An 18,015-nucleotide genomic window follows, 5' to 3' on the forward strand; every position below is an offset into this window, starting at 1 on the left:
GAATTAAATATTACCTCTTTCTGAATGGGAATGCGTTGTAGAGCTCTTAGTTTACCTGCCACCCGAGAGAATTTGTTTCTGGCCCAGCTCCAGCACAGCACAGGAGTTCTCCCAGAAGATAAGATGCCCTGCTCATGGGAACAATTAATCCTGAGAAGGCTCTTCTTTACATCACTAAACAGCTGTGAAAGGACTGAGTCCAGATATGTGCCTGCCATCTTTCCCACTTCAAGACAGATCCTTCTCCCATAGTCAGAAGATTCTCTGATTCTGCCTTCCTGAAGCTCTGCCTTTCTGATCTCCCTGTTGATTGACTTGTGATCCAGTTGATCTGTGGGGCTCTTCCCCACCCAGGGATCAAACCTGGGTCTTCTGCATTGCAGGAGGATTCTTTACCATCTGAGCCACCAGGTGGCCCATGGGGATCGAGATGGCATCAAAGGGGAAGAAGGAAGCCAAACAAATCCTTCCCTCCCAACCACGTCTTTGTTTTTAGAGGTGTTCTCCATCATACAGCCCTCAGTATTGCAGCACAGTGTTCCTGGGGGCACTCAACTGGCACACCTCAGTGACTCCTGCTTTTCTGTCTTACTATCAGATGCCTCCTTCTTTGCTAGCTATTTGTGGCACCTCAGGGGAGTCTGTCCTGTTAGACGTCCCTTCAAAAAGATGATCACTCCTCTAAGTTCTCTTTGTGTTCGGTCAACTCCTTAGATGGGAATCATTCAAATTCTAGTAGCATTGATCATGGAGCTGCATGGTCATGCGTGTCAGTTACAAAATTGCCAGTGGGCTTTTGAGATAATATCAGTTTCTTCCCAGCCAGAGTTCACCCGTGCCAGCTCCGGTTTCCCTCTCGGCATTCTTACTGCAGTTACTTGTCTGTGTAGTGAGGGCTGTAAGTTACTGTCAGCCTGCCACCATCACGGGGGAGACTTGGTTAGCCATTGGCAGGAAGACGCTGCTGTTTGGCTGGGCTGAGCGTACGTTTTTGTCAGTATTAACTGTCTCCAGCCCAGTTGCCAGATACCCAGACAATTGTAGCAATTCTCCGACAGGTCAGTGAAAGCCAGAGCTTCTAGAATGTGCCATTAAAATTAAATGGAGGAAAAAATAAATAAATAAAATTAAATTAAATGGAGGAAATGATTCCAAAATCAGATTAATGAGAAATTATGTCTCAAAAGTTCACACAAACTTAAGTCCGAAGCCTGGGGCCAGAGCAGTAGGTGCAATGACTTTTAAAGCCCCTTCTAGCCCTGAGATTTTGGGATTAAAATGGCTAAGGTGTTGGATTTCTAGGCTGAAACAGGAGAGGTTACTAGTGGGCAGCCAAACCTGTCTGCATCCCCTAGAAGGCAACTAAGAAGACATCTTGTGATCTGTTACACACACACATGCACACACACGCACACATGGATGTACATGCCAAGTTTTTAAAGTGAAGGGTGTCCAGATTTCACCTCCTGGAATATCCTTTTGTAAGCAGCTGTCAGTTTTGAACCAAGGGATTTTTGGTTGGTTGGTTTTTTTTTGAGTATATAATACAAATTGATGATTCAGGTTTTAAAACATTTTCTGTGTGCATATGTGTGTGTAAGAAAACCAAAAAAGAGGTTTCCCTTCCACTCTTTCTCCATCGGCCCAGTTTCCAGAGTCTCCTTCCTCTGCCAGCACACACCCCAGGTAGCCACTGTTACTGGTTCCCAGGGAGCCTTACAGCATTTTAGTATGTATGGCTTAACTTGAGGCAAATAAAAACCTTATTTCCTCCACCTCTGCGTACACAGTCACGTGTCACGTGCACGTGCTGTTCTGCCCCTTACCCTATTGGTCTCTCTGGGAGAAAGACTTCTTTTCAGAAGTCTCAGTAGAGAGCTTCTTTCTCCCTTTTTAAAAGCTGCACAGTATCCCATTAATATTTAGTCCCCTGTTCACATGCATTTGGGTTGTTTCTGACCTCTTGCTATTACAGCCAGTTGAGCCCAAGCATTTGAAGGGACTTGTGGGGCAGGTGGCCATGCTGGCATTAGATGAGCAAGGAAGGAAGGTCCCAGGGTGTCAGGTGGGCCCCAGAGCTGCCGAGCTCAGGTTTCCCCCTGTGTGTGTGTGTTGCCTAGAGACGACACTATGTATTGAATGCTCTCTTTTCTCCCATTTTTTCTTTCAGGGACAATTCAAGCTTTCGAAATACAAAAATCACCTTGTGAGAGTACACAAGCTGGCAATAATCCTTTCCTGTATGTGTGTGTTTGTCCGAAGCGGATGGGAGGTCTCCGGCTGGCCCCTCCATCTGCTCACCGAAGGGACGTCCCCGAGCCGCGTGCTCCCCTTTTGCACTCATTCCTGGAGGACGGATTCCGCTAGACACCCTCCAGCGTCGCTGACTTTATAAAGCGGAAAAAACGGAACACGTGACTTTGTAATAGACAGACTTTTTTTTTTAACGGGGTTCTGTTGGGGGGGAGTTCAGCCTTTTGTCTTGCTGTGTGCTGTCCAGGTGCCTCCCGGGCACTCTGTCGTGCTCGCCTCTGCTGTACGAAGGGTGTCGTGACCATGTGTACAAGCCAGAGCTGTCGACTGAGAGTGAGCAGTATTATGAATGTCTGTGCATCCAGGAAAAGCGTTTTGTTGGAGAGTCCCAGAATAGCTATAAATGCTCTCTTCTAGATCTGCCACTAAATTATTGGGACATTTTGTTTATTTCACACCCTTTGTCCCCCAAGGCCACCCTTTTGGAATGTGTGTTACTGATTCTGTAGTCTCCTGCCTTAGGCCCTCCAGTCTTCCCTCCTGTGGGACTCTTTCCTTTTAGGCACTGCTGCACTTAAAATTGTAACCAGTGGACCACACAGGTCTCACTGAGGCGGCTTAGAAGGTATGATTGTAAATTAAACTGCACCAAACTGCAGTTTGATGAGGAGCGAGGTTGTATTAGAGGTTCCAAGGGCAGGATTTGGAGCTGAGGGCAGTTTCTGACCCAGGTTCCCAGATGGGCAGGACCTGTTGTGTCCAGCCTGTTGCTGTGGGTTCTTGCATTCCCCTCATGCAAGAAGGGAAGCAGAAGTTGGCTGCTGCCAGGTGTTAACATGGTCAGTTCTGTGATCTCAAAACTGGGACATCTGGAGAAAAGGTGACCGTGATGGACGGCTTTCTTTGCACGGCTCTGCCTGTCTGCAGTGGTAGAGAAATCTGCTGTCAGTCCTCATCATCTGGTAAATGTGTTAGCTGGTGTGTGCTGATCCAGGAAGCCCAACACAAACCTTGTGGGGTGTTGCAGGCAGGCTCTAAAAATGACTAGGCACATGCCAGAGAAGCTGGGTGATCTGACTCCAGAAGGACTGAAGTCAGAGAGGTCAGAGAACACCTAGGGTTGGACTAAGTGCCGAGGACCAGTCCTCAGCAGCCTCCGAGGAGCGCCATCTTACTTGGCTCTTGTGAGCACAGATTGCAGTACCTTAAATTAAGGCCTCCCCTAAAACCTATCCTTGCAGGCCGGGGTCCTTGGCCACCTGGTCTCAGAGAAGTCATAGGAGAGTAACAGGCATTTCCTTCTGGTATTTATATTAACTCTTCCTACTTTCCAGCTCCTGGACACTCTCATTACCACTGTCTTGGGGTGCTTATTCCTAAAAGAACAGAGGCGTATAGGGGCCAGAAGGGAGGTGCTTCCATTGCAGGTGAAATTAGATCAGAGAAGTCTAGCAGCGATTTAAACTCCAAGAGTATGAAGAATAAACTCTAGTGCCCAGACAGTTGTGAAGGGCTCAGACAAATACAGGAGCAACGTTGGCCCAAGCAGGGGACAAACGCTGCCTCCTGAGTTTAGACACCAGGGAGGTCTTCACTTATGCCTAAACTCAGATTTGCCCTGAAAATCCCAAAGAGAGCGGACGTTTGGATTTGCCCTCTGGGCATCTACCTGACTGACTGTTAGCATGTGTGTATGGGTGCATATGTTTGTTACATGTTCACGAGTGAAATTTTGTCAGATCGAGTGCTTCGTTGTCCATATTTGTGTTTTTGTTTTTTTGGGGGGGGTCTCGTTTTAATTTCTTAGTCTCTTGTGTTTTCTAGAGCTGCTGATGTCACTCCCCACCCCCCACCTTCCTCTTGGTCTTTGCAGTATTTGAAAGTTATTTTTTCCCCATCAAAAATATGCTGGCTAGAACAAGAGTTATTTCTGCTAGGCAGTGTCTTTCCCTAAAACTCTTCAGATCTTCTGCCTAACAGCTTTAAATCAGAGATCGAAGAGTCAGTTCTCCAAACCACCTGTTTTCCACACTAGCTTACGAGGTCTTTTCAATTCCTAATGACTCCATGGACCTCCGTGACGCTGAGACAGGACACAGTTGCAGTTATGGTATCACCATTTCCAGAGAAAAAGGGGAAAAGGTGCACCAGGCATCTGCCAACCTAGCAGACGTGTTGGGTGGCTGCTGGAGGTGGGGCGTCCAGTGTGCCCAGGTGGGCTGTTCACAGGACCCCCAGAAACTGGCCCCACGCCTCGCCAGTGCTCTTTTCCTCTTACCCTCCTGTTCATGTGTGTGTGTGTGCGCCCTGTGACATTGGCAGTGACAATTTTCCACCCAGAGAGACGCTTGTGGTCCACGATGCTCCAAGAATGAATTTCCAAGTATTTGCCAGTGGAGGAGCAGAGGCTGTGACAAGAGTGATTTAGTGTTGCACTTTCAGAGCAATTGTCTACTGCAGTAATAAATGGAAAATATCAGCAAGGACCTGGTTGTGGACTCTTGAATACAATGGAAAATGGGGATACTAGTAGTGTTTTGCTTCCTGCTTCTGCCCTTCAGCACGTGAGTCTTTAAGTACATTCCAGAACAAAATACGTGGAAGAGTCCGGACACTGCCAATATCATTTACATGAATGTAATATCAGAAAGCTGTTCTCTAATTGATATTAATTGCCAAAACTTAATTTACATTTTTAATACCAAAATATAGTTGTTAATTTTAATTCCGAATTTGGAATGAGGAGTGTTGGAATTCAAAGATTTAGATTTGGAAGTAAGAAACCACCCTGGGTCTTAGCCTGGAATGTTTTATTTAGCCCAAAGGTGGGCAGGTAGCGCATTCCAGTGGCCATTGCTGATGTGAAATACCAAGGGACAATGAAACTTAATGCAGAGCCTTACAAAAGATTTAAAACAGTGTAGTTTTGAGGCTGCATTTCAATAGAAATTTCCTGTCTATTAGTCATGGTCCAAGTGGAAACATACCAGGCAAGTTATTTTAACAGTATGATCGAATTGTTGACTCAGCCACTGAGAAGGCCTAAAGGAGACAAAACCAAGGAGGCACCTCGGGGTGGATGCCGCTCACCTGGTGCTGGTGTCTGAGGGTGGAACGAAACGGGCCTGAGCTTGTTCAGCTTCAGGAACACATTGCTACCGCTGAGATGAGGCCGGAGCTCATCCCTTCTTCAGCGCTCAAGTGCACCCTGCTGGAGAAATCCAATGGTCCACCAGCTGCCAAAGTAGAAGTCTCTGCTCAGGGAACTAAGATCCCACAAGCTGTAAGGTGGTGCCAAAAGAATAAGGAGGAGAAGAAAAGACTCCCTTCTAATGAGGGAATGTGTGGAAAATAAAAAATAGTAACCGTTAGTGGAGAAACCTGACAAGAGACCCTCTTTGCCAAGTGATCCAGGTTCATGGCACCACTGGGTCATGTTGACGCCATGTGTGCTGATAAGTGTCGAGGACACTTCATCTCTGATGCCTTTCCCCCAAAATTCATAACCTGTCTACTCATGAGAAAACATCAGATAAATCCACACTGAGAGACAGTCTACAAAAGAGCAAAACACTTGACCAGTGCTATTCCCAAGGGTCAGCATCATGAAAGAAAAGGAAAGATCCAGAAACTATCAGATTGAAAGAAGGGAAGGAGACATGACTGATGAATGTGGAATCTTGGGCAAGAAAAAAGAGGACACCAATGGAAAACATGGGGAAATCTGAAAAAAGCCTGAAGTTTTGTAAAGAGTAATGTATCAGGGAGGGCTTTCCAGGTGGCATTAGTGGTGAAGAACCCACCTGCCAATGCAGGCGATGTAAGAGAGATGCAGGAGATGTTCGATCCCTGGGTCGGGAAGATCCCCTGGACGAGGGCATGGCAATACACTCCAGCATTCTTGCCTGGAGAATCCCATGGACAGGAGCCTGGCAGGCTACAGTCCATAGGGTTGCAAAGAATTAGACACGACTGAAGTGACTTACCACACTCACAGTGTATCAGGGAATTCCCTGGGGATCCAGTGGTTAGACCTCTCTGTGCTTCCACTGCAGGAGGCACAGGTTTGATCCCTGGTAGGGGAATTAAAATACCACATGCCACATGCATGCCCGCCCCCCCAAAAAGCAGTGTACTAATGCTCACTTCTTAGTTCTGAACAGTGTACCATGGTTACATAAGATGCTAATACTAGGTGAAGCCAGGAGAAGTGTATATGGGAACTTTCAGTACTATTTCTGCAACTCTTGCGTAAATCTAAAATTATTTCAATATAAGAAACCCAAGAAGTTTCTCAAGGGGCGATGCTCACTTTGAACGCCCAGATCTTACTCTATGGTGGCGCCTGGGTTTCTGCTTCCCAGAGCAGGTTCCAGCAGCTCCATCAGTGCCAGCACCAGGGGGAATTCCTGTTTTCCACCCACCAGCCTCCACCTTCCCCAATGCCTGTCCTAAGTCAGCACCCAGCCCGCAATTCCTGTAGGTTTCCAGCCTGACAGTAAATCAACATGAGCCCCACCTGACACGAGGGAAATAGTTCCATGAGCTCAGATTTTTAAAAATGCTTATAAAGCTGAACAGGACCACCCCCCACCCTAAGCACAGTGGGAGGGGAGGAACAGTAAGACCCAAAGGAGCAGAGGGTAAAGAAAGGGGCCCCAGAGAGCAGGTGTGACTCTTAAAGGGCCAGCAGAAAGGACAGGGTGGGAGCCCCAGGAGTGGGAGGCAGAGCCCTTCCCATCAAGGAGCCTCACAGATTCCCCCCACCAGCCCTGCATGGGATCTGGGTGAGTCATACAAGGGAGGGGGCTGGAGGCCAAAAGGAAGGGGGCACCCCACAGGCTGATGGGCCAATGGTAAGACTGTCTTCTCCTAAGTTAAGGCTTGGTAAGATGGTCACAGGTAAACCATGCCAGGGGGAAAGGCCGGAAAAGGGCACCATAGCAAGACTGGACCTCTAGAACAACCATTGATAAGATGTAAGTCCCAAATGAGCACAGGCCCACCAAAATGATCACAGGCAACAGAAAGGATCATTTAATTGATGATCAGAGCATAAAAGGAGTAAGGGCCAATTGGTGCGAGATCATATTGTCAGAGGAAAATTGAACTGTCTCCCCAGCATGGAAAGGGTGGGCCCAGCAGCATGGGAGCAGACAAGAGCCCAGAAATATGGATGCTCAGCACTAAGCCAGGCAGGAGATAGGAAGTGTGCTGATAACTGGAGAAGATCAGATCAGATCAGTCACTCAGTCATATCCGACTTTTTGCGACCCCATGAATCGCAGCACGCCAGGCCTCCCTGTCCATCACCAACTCCCGGAGTTCACTCAGACTCATGTCCATCGAGTCAGTGATGCCATCCAGCCATCTCATACTCTGTCATCCCCTTCTCCTCCTGCCCCCAATCCCTCCCAGCATCAGAGTCTTTTCCAATGAGTCAACTCTTTGCATGAGGTGGCCAAAGTACTGGAGTTTCAGCTTCAGCATCAGTCCTTCCAAAGAAATCCCAGGGCTGATCTCCTTCAGAATGGACTGGTTGGATCTCCTTGCAGTCCAAGGGACTCTCAAGAGTCTTCTCCAACACCACAGTTCAAAAGCATCAATTCTTCGGCGCTCAGCCTTCTTCACAGTCCAACTCTCACATCCATACATGACCACAGGAAGAACCATAGCCTTGACTAGACGAACCTTTGTTGGCAAAGTAATGTCTCTGCTTTTGAATATGCTATCTAGGTTGGTCATAACTTTCCTTCCAAGGAGTAAGCGTCTTTTAATTTCATGGCTGCAGTCACCATCTGTAGTGATTTCGGAGCCCAGAAAAATAAAGTCTGACACTGTTTCCACTGTTTCCCCATCTATTTCCCATGAAGTGATGGGACCGGATGCCATGATCTTCGTTTTCTGAATGTTGAGCTTTAAGCCAACTTTTTCACTCTCCACTTTCACCTTCATCAAGAGGCTTTTTAGTTCCTCTTCACTTTCTGCCATAAGGGTGGTGTCATCTGCATATCTGAGGTTATTGATATTTCTCCCGGCAATCTTGATTCCAGCTTGTGTTTCTTCCAGTCCAGCATTTCTCGTGATGTACTCTGCATGTAAGTTAAATAAGCAGGGTGACATTATACAGCCTTGACGAACTCCTTTTCCTATTTGGAACCAGTCTGTTGTTCCATGTCCAGTTCTAACTGTTGCCTCCTGACCTGCATACAAATTTCTCAAGAGGCAGATCAGGTGGTCTGGTATTCCCATCTCTTTCCGAATTTTCCACAGTTTATTGTGATCCACTGAGTCAAAGGCTTTGGCATAGTCAATAAAGCAGAAATAGATGCTTTTCTGGAACTCTCTTGCTTTTTTCATGATCCAGCGGATGTTGGCAATTTGATCTCTGGTTCCTCTGCCTTTTCTAAAACCGGCTTGAACATCAGGAAGTTCACAGTTCACATATTGCTGAAGCCTGGCTTGGAGAATTTTGAGCATTACTTTCCTAGCGTGTGAGATGAGTGCAATTGTGCGGTAGTTTGAGCATTGTTTGGCATTGCCTTTCTTTGGGATTGGAATGAAAACTGACCTTTTCCAGTCCTGTGGCCACTGCTGAGTTTTCCAAATTTGCTGGCATTTTGAGTGTAGCACTTTCACAGCATCATCTTTCAGTATTTGGAATAGCTCAACTGGAATTCCATCACCTCCGCTAGCTTTGTTCGTAGTGATGCTTTCTAAGGCCCACTTGACTTCACATTCCAGGATGTCTGGCTCTAGGTCAGTGATCACACCATCGTGATTATCTGGGTCATGAAGATCTTTTTTGAACAGTTCTTCTGTGTATTCTTGCCATATCTTAATATCTTCTGCTTCTATTAGGTCCATACCATTTCTGTCGTTTATTGAACCCATCTTTGCATGAAATGTTCCTTTGGTATCTCTGATTTTCTTGAAGAGATCCCTAGTCTTTCCCATTCTGTTGTTTTCCTCTATTTCTTTGCATTGATCGCTGAAGAAGGCTTTCTTATCTCTTCTTGCTATTCTTTGGAACTCTGCATTTAGATGTTTATATCTTTCCTTTTCTCCTTTGCTTTTTGCTTCTCTTCTTTTCACAGCTATTTGTAAGGCCTCCCCAGATAACTGGAGAAAGAGAAACCTAATTCAGTTCTCTGGAAGAAGAGAGACTCTAGCTAACTACATGCAGGATTAATGCAGATGGTGGCTCTGATGGGGGAAGGCGGGGTGGCCGCAGAAGTCCTCTAGTCTGGAGAAAGGAACAGTGACAGGTGAATGGCTTCAAATGGCTCATTAACTATGGAAAAATGGCCTTGTGCCATGGAACCAGGACCTCTGGGTAGATAGAGACAGGCTTTCAATTTCAGAAAAGCTTCCTGATAATTTGAGCTGTCTATAGATGGAGTGACTGGTGCAGGCAGTGCAGGTGAATGAGCAGAGGCCAGAAGGTCACGTATTTGGGGGATTTACCAGGAAGATTCCAATGGCCCATTCCAGGGTAGACCAGATGGCCTTTAAGGCCACAGTCATCCCTGGGATCTATTTGATGGTCTTAGAATTCAGGGAGCAACTTCTCTGCCAACTCCTATAGCCACCCTGCTTCTAGAGATGCAATGGTGTCAGGCTTTCAGACTGTTGTTAGCTGGTGAATTACACCCCAGTACCAGTGACAACCAGCGGCCTGCCAGTTTGGCCACAAAGGTGCTAAATGTCCAGGCGCTGAGCCTCTGGTCTCCTGGGAAATTCTTATAGCATATTTATAAATTGACAGCTCAGTGGTGAGCTTTTCCAGGCTGCAGCTGCTAGGAAGGGGTAGGATGAGTGGTTTGAAACCCACCATAAGCTGGGCAGGAAATTCCTCAAGACACAGGTCAACATGAAGCAACATAAGATCTAACTGCTCCAGCACCTGTCATGCCTCCGCCCTCTCTCCCAGGACCCAGCGGCCCAGGGCTCCAGCGAAGCACCTCCTCCATTGCCCTTCCTTCTGCAGTCCCCTCTCCAGCCCAGGCAAGCTGATGCCTGCCCCCTGGAATGCCCGGCTGTGCCCAGCCCACAGCACCATCATTGGGTGTCTCTGCCACACAGTCTCATTTTCCCTTGACTGTGCTTTATACCCCTTTCTAAGAAAGGGTGTTTTTTTTACTTATTTTAATAAGTGCTCAATAGATAAACAAACTGCTCCACTATACAGAGGGATGTTTTTAAGTAACATAAAAAGAAATGAACTATCAAGCTATGAAAAGACAGGAAGGAAACTTAAATGCATAGTACTAAATGAAAGAAGCCAGTCTGAAGAGGCTACATACCATGTGTTTCCATGACATGCTGGAAAAGATAAAATTACGGGGACAGCAAAAAAAAAAAAATAATAATAATAGTTGTAGGGGAGAAGGGAGAATAATGAGGGGAACACAGGATTTTTAGGGCAGTGAAACTGCTATTCTGTATGCTACTGTTTAAGAGTGGGTAACGTTATTATACAACTGTAAAAGTCCATAGGCTGTGCCACACCAAGAGTGAACCCTAATGCAAAGTATGGGCTTTAGTTTAATAATAATGCACCAATACTGGCTTGTCAATTGTGACAAATGCACTGCACTAACTAAGATGTGAAAAAGGCGGGAAGTTGGGGACGGTGGTAGAGAGGATCTGGCAATTCTCTCTAATCTTTGCTCAAATTTTCTTGTAACCCTAAAACTGCTCTGTTACAGGAAGTACAAAAAGGGATGATGTGATCTAGAAAAATCCATTATCTCACTCAGAAAAACATTTTTACTACCAAGGTATGTGAAACCTTTACTCAGTTTGGTTCAGTTCAGTGGCTCAGTCGTGTTCGACTCTTTGCGACCCCATGGACTGCAGCACACCAGGCCTCCTTGTCCATCACCAACTCCCGGAGTTTACTCAAACTCATGTCCATTGAGTCGGTGATGCCATCCAACCATCTCATCCTCTGTCGTCCCCTTCTCCTCTTGCCTTCAATCTTTCCCAGTATCAGGGTCTTTTCCGATAAGTCAGCTCTTAGCATCAGGTGGCCAAAGTATTGGAGCTTCAGCTTCAGCATCAGTCCTTCCAATGAATATTCAGGACTGATTTCCTTTAGGATGGACTGGTTTGATCTCCTTGAAGTCTAAGGGACTCTCAAGAGTCTTCTCCAGCACCACAGTTCAAAGCACACTGTTCATGGGTCCACTTATGGATTTTCGGTTAAGTTCCTTGGATATGAATGATTGTTTCTCTTTTTTTTCTGTTACCTTTAGAAACGATTTCTTTTTTCTTAGCCATGATACTGCATTTACAATGTGCAAAAACACAAATAAAACTATCCAAGATTTTTTGTCACTAAATGGCTATTTGTATGCCTATACACATAGTTTTAACAACCATAGTTTAAAAATACATTTTAGTAACTGTAAGAAAGTCTGCTATCACATTATTTTTAAAAATTTTCTTGACTGTTTTCATACATGTACTAGAATTTATTTTTAATTAAAAAGAATTAATGGAATTAAAATCTGAATATTTTAATAACATTATATATTATTTTCAAGGCCATAGTATATATTCTTCTCTAATCAAGTCTGTTATGTTTCTCTGCAAAGTGCTATTGTTTAGTTTTATTTTTGTTTACTTTTAAATCTAGGTTCTATTCATATTTGTTAAAGTCATTCATGTAATTCATACTTTATATCTTACTGTGAATTTTTTTCATTATATTTTAAACTAATAATATAGTGGAGGGAAGAAGTATTGCTTTTGTAAATTTCTCTTCTATAATCACCTTTTGCTGAAAATCAGTTTATTAGTTCTAAAGTTTCTTGAGTTTGTAGGATGTGTCTGTGTGTGTGTGTCTGTAGAGGGTGGTTGATTCTTTGGACTTTTCCAGCTAAATCTATCATTTTCATCTCCAGCTTCCTATTTCCCATAGTTCCTCAAGACAGAGGAGGTACAGAAGTTCTTTGTCCTGATCCTGCAGCTTTTCTGTAACTTTGAAGCCATTTTACCTTAAAATGTTGAAACAATTAGAGGATGGGGCTGCAGGCTCCAGTGAAGATTAGAATATTCTGCTTCCTGCCCTGAGAGCATCAGACAGTCCACACATGCACCCTGTCAGAAACAGCTGGATAACTAGATGAAATACTCAAAAGGCCTTGGAAAGCAGGCATCACAGGAGAAGAGGGAGGAAATGAGGTGAGTTCTACGGTGGCTCAGATGGTAAAGAGTCTGCCTGCAATGCAGGAGACACGGGTTAGTTACCTGGGTCAGGAAGATCCCCTGAAGAAGGAAATAGCAACCCACTCCAGTGTTCTTGCCTGGAGAATTCCATGACAGAGGAGCCTGGCAGGCTACAGTCCATGGGGTTGCAAAGAGTTGGACTCGACCGAGCGACTAACACTTTCTTTTCTTTTCTTATTCTCTTTTTCTGCCTGGAAGGTAAAATCCAAACTGGCACAAAGAAGGGAAACCCACGCAGAGCCCAGGAATCTCACTGAGTTAAAGAGTCAGAGATGGAAATCTGCAGAGGTCAAGACAACCAGAACTGACAGGACAGAGCAAGCAGGCAGAGGGAAAGCAGATGAGAAGCTCTGCGTGGGGTCCCCCGAGTCTTTGGCTAAATATGAATTGTACACACATGGGGGGACATGCCATGAGGGAGATGAAAACACTTCCAGGGAAGGAACAATTGCTGCAGAGCCAAACAGTTCCCCAAACTCAGAAACATCAGGAACTGCATTTTATTCCCATCAGCCAAAGTGAAGAGATTTCACTGAATGCATACGGTGTTGGGTAGAGAGTCCAGACATACCACGCCTTAAAAGTGGGTTGAATTGGCCAAAGAGGAAAGGCTAGACCCACCTTGAAAGAGCTTAAAAACAAGTCTTAAAAGATCAAAGTGATCTGTAAATAAACTACTAATAACTGCTTCCCATAAAAATTCCAACACTCTTTATTAGGTCTTCTTTAAAGCCCCTTTTAGTTTTGAAAGTCCATGATTTTTCACATTAACCAGCTAATCTTTTTGAATTTTAGCCTTATTGAAGTATAGTTGACATATATAAGTGGTAGGTTACAGTCCATGGGGTCGCAAGAGTCGGACACGACTGAGTGACTTCACTGACATATATAAAGTGTACACTGTGGTGATTTGATATATGTATACATTGTGAAAGCATTCCACATCTAGTTAATTAACACATCCATCACTCACATAATTATCTTTTTTTCTGTCTTTTTTGGTTAAAGCTCTACTCTCCTAGCAAATTTCTTGAAGCTGTGTAGGGACACGGTAATTCTCCATTGCCACCACTGGGTGGCACTTGCACTTTTAAAATTGCCCGCCAGGTGGGCATTGACTTGACTGTATGGAGCACAAAAAATTGTGGGGAATTCTCAAAGAGAAGGGAATACCAGACCACCTGACCTGCCTCTTGAGAAATCTGTATGCAGGTCAGGAAGCAATAGTTAGAACTGGACGTGGAACAACAGACTGGTTCCAAATAGGAAAAGGAGTTCGTCAAGGCTGTATATTGTCACCCTGCTTACTTAACTTACATGGAGTAACGCTGGGCTTGATGAAGCACAAGCTGGAATCCAGATTGCTGGAAGAAATATCAATAACCTTAGATATGCAGATGACACCACCCTTAGAGCAGAAAGCAAAGAAGAACTAAAGAACCTCTTGATGAAAGTGAAAGAGGAGAGTAAAAAAGTTGGCTTAAAACTCAACATTCAGAAAACTAAGATCATGGCATCTGGTCCCATCACTTCATGGGAAATAGATGGGGAAACAGTGGAAACAGTGACAGACTTTATTTTTGGGGGCTCCAAAATCACTGCAGGTGGTGACTGCAGCCATGAAATTAAAACACTCTTGCTCCTTGGAAGAAAAGTTATGACCAACCTAGACAGCATATTCAAAAGCAGAGACATTACTTTGCCACCAAAGGTCCATCTAGTCAAAGCTATGGTTTTTCCAGTAGTCATGTATGGATGTGAGAGTTGAACTATAAAGAAAGCGGAGCACGGAAGAATTGATGCTTTTGAACTGTGGTGTTGGAGAAGACTCTTGAGAGTCCCTTGGACTGCAAGGAGATCCAACCAATCCATGATAAAGAAAATCAGTCCTGAATATTCATTGAAAGGACTGATGTTGAATCTGAAACTCCAATATTTTGGCTACCTTATCCAAAGAACTGACTCACTGGAAAAGACCCTGATGCTGGGAAAGATTGAAGAAGGGAGGAGAAGGGGACAACAGAGGATGAGATGGTTGGCTGGCATCATGGACTCAATGGACATGAGTTTGCATAAACTCTGGGAGTTGGTGATGGATAGGGAATCCTGGCTTGCTATAGTCCATGGGGTTGCAAAGAGTTGGACACAACTGAGCAACTGAATGGAACTGAACTGAACTCACTATGGCTCAGCTGATAAAGAATCTTCCTGCAATTTAGGAGACCTGGATTTGATCCCTGGGTGGGGAAGATCCCCTGGAGAAGGGAAAGGCTACCCACTCCAGTGTTCTGGCCAGGAGAATTCCATGGACCGAATAGTCCATGGGGTTGCAAAGAGTCGGATACGATTGAATGACTTTTTCACTTTTAAACCCATATTCGAGTTTGTCTTGTATAGAAGAGAGTATTGGTAACTCAAAGTTTGTAAGATCTCGTTGTCTCCTGAAACCCTGGGGTGAAGTCCACAGCAGACTCACCTGGAACATTAGTGAAGAGGGTCCCCACAGTGTCCCTCCTCCTGGGCTCATGACTCACCTGCCTTGTCCCCTCTGAGGGGCGGTTCCAGTGAGGAGACCCACAGGGCTGGAGATGCCCTGAGCAAATTCTGCCCTGCACAGACCCTCATCTTTAAAGTTAGGGTCACAAGATCCATCTTCTTGGTATACTCCAAACATGGGACACCCCAGAACATCTTATTTCTAAAATAGAGATCTCCAGACACCATCTCCAGGGATCCTGATTCTGGTTAGAGTGAGGGTATTTCCCAGGTTACTGGGAAGACTAAATAAGACTCCTCAGGATTTTGGGGAAATCAAGTGAGGCCGTATATGGAAAGTTCCTAGTGCCATGTGCAACACAGAGTAAGTGTTGGCTGATTGGGAGCTTTAATTGTTTTTACCACCAGGAGTTAGCAGCCCAGGTGCCTATGACTGTGTCTGTATATAGTAGATACCAGTGTGTGCATGTGTGCATATTTGCTGAGTTGTATCTGACTCTCTGCGACCCCATGGACCGTAGCCTGACAGGCTCCTCTGTCCATGGGATTTCCCAGGCAAGAATACTGCAGTGAATTGCCCTTCCCTTCTCCAGGGGAATCTTCCCAACCCAGGGACTGAAGCTGGGTCTCCTACCTTGCAAGAAGGTTCTTTATCATCTGAGCCAGCAAGGAATCCAAGATACCCAGGAAATATTATCAAACGAGTGGGAAAAAACCCAAAAAACCTTCAGGCAGACCCCAGGGGTGGAGGTTCCAGACCCCATCTGTAGGGACAAGGGAAATAGTATGACCACCTGCCCCACCAGGACCCCTACCTTCAGCTCCATGGTCATGGTCTTCACTGGTTCCTTCCTGGGAACCTACAGTGGCCTCATAAATGGTTTCCCTGTCCTCATTTTGCCCTGAGTTAGAATCATCTTTCTAAACCGTAAAGTGTTTCTAGCATCTTCCTTCAGCTTTTGGCTCCCTGTGTTCAGTTTTCCTTCAGTTTTTGACTCCCCAGTGTATTGCGTCCCTGTTTTCTCTAGGATGGCAAGTGAGCAGGGAAATGCTATGGGAAAACCTGTGGGAAAGTTCTGGTGTGGAAAATCAGTTCATAAACGAGGCAGAGCTTTCTGAACTGCGAATGGGCTCTGGATTGGGTGCACACGATGGTGAGTCACAAGATGATTGGCCCAGATCCAACTATGGACACCAAGTCTACTCAACTCTGAGCGCTGAAGAATTGATGCTTTTGAACTGTGATGTTGGAGAAGACTCTTGAGAGTCCCTTGGACTGCAAGGAGATCTAACCAGTCCATTCTAAAGGAAATCAGTCCTGAATATTCATTGGAAGGACTGATGCTGAAGCTGAAGGTCCAATTTTTGGCCACCTGTTTTGAAGAACTGACTCTTTGGAAAAGACCCTGATGCTGGGAAAGATTGAAGGCAGGAGGAGAAGAGGATGACAGAGGACGAGATGGTTGGATGGCATCACTGACTCAACAGACATGACTTTGAGTATGCTCCAGGAGTTGGCGATGGACAGGGAGGCCTGGCGTGCTGCAGTTCATGGTGTGGCAAAGAGTCGGATACGACTGAGCGACTGAACTGAACTGAACTGTCTAAAAGGATTTTTCAAAAGAAATTGCTTTCTAAGAAGAGGGTCTTTGAAATACTTCAGACTATTTGAAAATGTAGAGAAATTAATTTCCTTTGAAATTTAGACACAGATCATTAAGAAATATAACCTGGAAGAAGTGCTTTTTGTTTTTCTTTTTGTTTAGATTTAAGGTTTTTATTGGAGTATATTTGATTTACAATGTTGTGTTAGTTTTAGATGTCCAGCAAAGTGAGTCAGTTAAACATAATACATATATCCACTTTTTTAAAGATGCTTTTCTCATATAGGTCATTACAGGATATTGACTAGAGTTCCCTGTGTCATACAGTAGGTCCTTACTAGTTACCTATTCTATATGTAGTAGTGTGTATATGCCAGTCTCAGTCTCTATTTATCCCTCCCTGCCTTCCCTCCCTGTTGACTCTAAGACTGATTTCTACATCTGTGACTCTATTTCTATTTTGTAAATAAGTTCATTTGTTTTTTTTTAAAAAGATTCCACCTAGAAGTGATATTTGTCCTTCTCTGACTTACTTCTGGAGAAGGAAATGGCAACCCACTCCAGTATTCTTGCCTGGAGAATCCCAGGGACAGAGGAACCTGGTGGGCTGCTGTCTATGGGGTCACACAGGGTCGGACATGACTGAAGCGAGTTAGCAGCAGCAGCAGACTTACTTCACTCAATATGACAATCTCCACGCCCATCTATCTTGCTGCAAATGGCATTGTCTTGTTCTTTTTATTTACAACTGAGTAATATTTCATGGTATATATGTATCACATCTTCTTTATCCATTCCTCTGTTGATAGACTCAATGCATTTAAAAAATTACTTATTTAGTTTTGGCTGTGCTGGGTCTTCACTGCTGCTTGAGCTTTTCTCTAGCTGCAGCAAGCCTGGGCTATTCTTCCTTGCGGTGGGCAGGTTTCTCATTGCTGTGGCTTCCCTTGTGGCAGGGTATTGGCTCTAGAGCATGTGGGCTTCGGTAGCTGCAGCACACAGCCTCAGCAGTTGTGGTGCAGGGCTTAGTTGCCCCACGGTACATGGAACCTTCCTGGACCGGGGAGTAAACCTGAGTCCCCTGTATTGGCAGGCCGATTCTTATCTGCTGCACCACCAGGGAAGTATGACTCATTGCATTTTAAATAAATAAAGATATATTCTTGAGTAAAGAAAGGAGGATCCAGCCCAGCCAGTGACTTTCCTGTCTTCAAAACTGCCCTACTTATCCACCCCCGGAGGAATGAACGAGAATTCTTTGGGTTTATTCCTTGGTCACCCAGTGCGCAGATTTATTTTCCCTAGCCATTTCAGGCTGTATGCTTACTAAGGCCAAGTTACCTGGCTTTAAGATGCATATGAAGCTAGATACAAACTGCTGAAGCTCCCTAAGCCCCAAAGCCATCTGTTCTCACCAAAGCCTTGG

The 18,015-nt window shown here is 45.0% G+C and overlaps 1 protein-coding gene and 1 long non-coding RNA gene across 3 annotated transcripts in view; both read left to right on the top strand.

Moving 5' to 3' along the window:
• EIF4E2 (eukaryotic translation initiation factor 4E family member 2) overlaps positions 1 to 4,736 on the top strand; it is a 30,980-nt gene extending 26,244 nt beyond the window's left edge. For both annotated transcript variants that reach the window (XM_055573755.1, XM_055573756.1), the window contains one exon: positions 2,171 to 4,736. Coding sequence is in view for 1 of the 2 variants with exons in the window: in XM_055573756.1 (XP_055429731.1) it covers positions 2,171 to 2,210 (40 nt within the window). In the remaining variant the exon portion in view is untranslated. The remainder of the gene's footprint in view (positions 1 to 2,170) is intronic.
• A 7,590-nt stretch (positions 4,737 to 12,326) lies between these two features.
• LOC129647893 (uncharacterized) overlaps positions 12,327 to 18,015 on the top strand; it is a 48,223-nt gene continuing 42,534 nt past the window's right edge. The window contains exon 1 of the long non-coding RNA XR_008712562.1: positions 12,327 to 12,444. This is a non-coding gene — a long non-coding RNA (uncharacterized LOC129647893). The remainder of the gene's footprint in view (positions 12,445 to 18,015) is intronic.

This window comes from Bubalus kerabau, chromosome 3 (genome assembly GCF_029407905.1).
Source record: "Bubalus kerabau isolate K-KA32 ecotype Philippines breed swamp buffalo chromosome 3, PCC_UOA_SB_1v2, whole genome shotgun sequence".
Taxonomy (NCBI): Eukaryota; Metazoa; Chordata; class Mammalia; order Artiodactyla; family Bovidae; genus Bubalus; species Bubalus kerabau.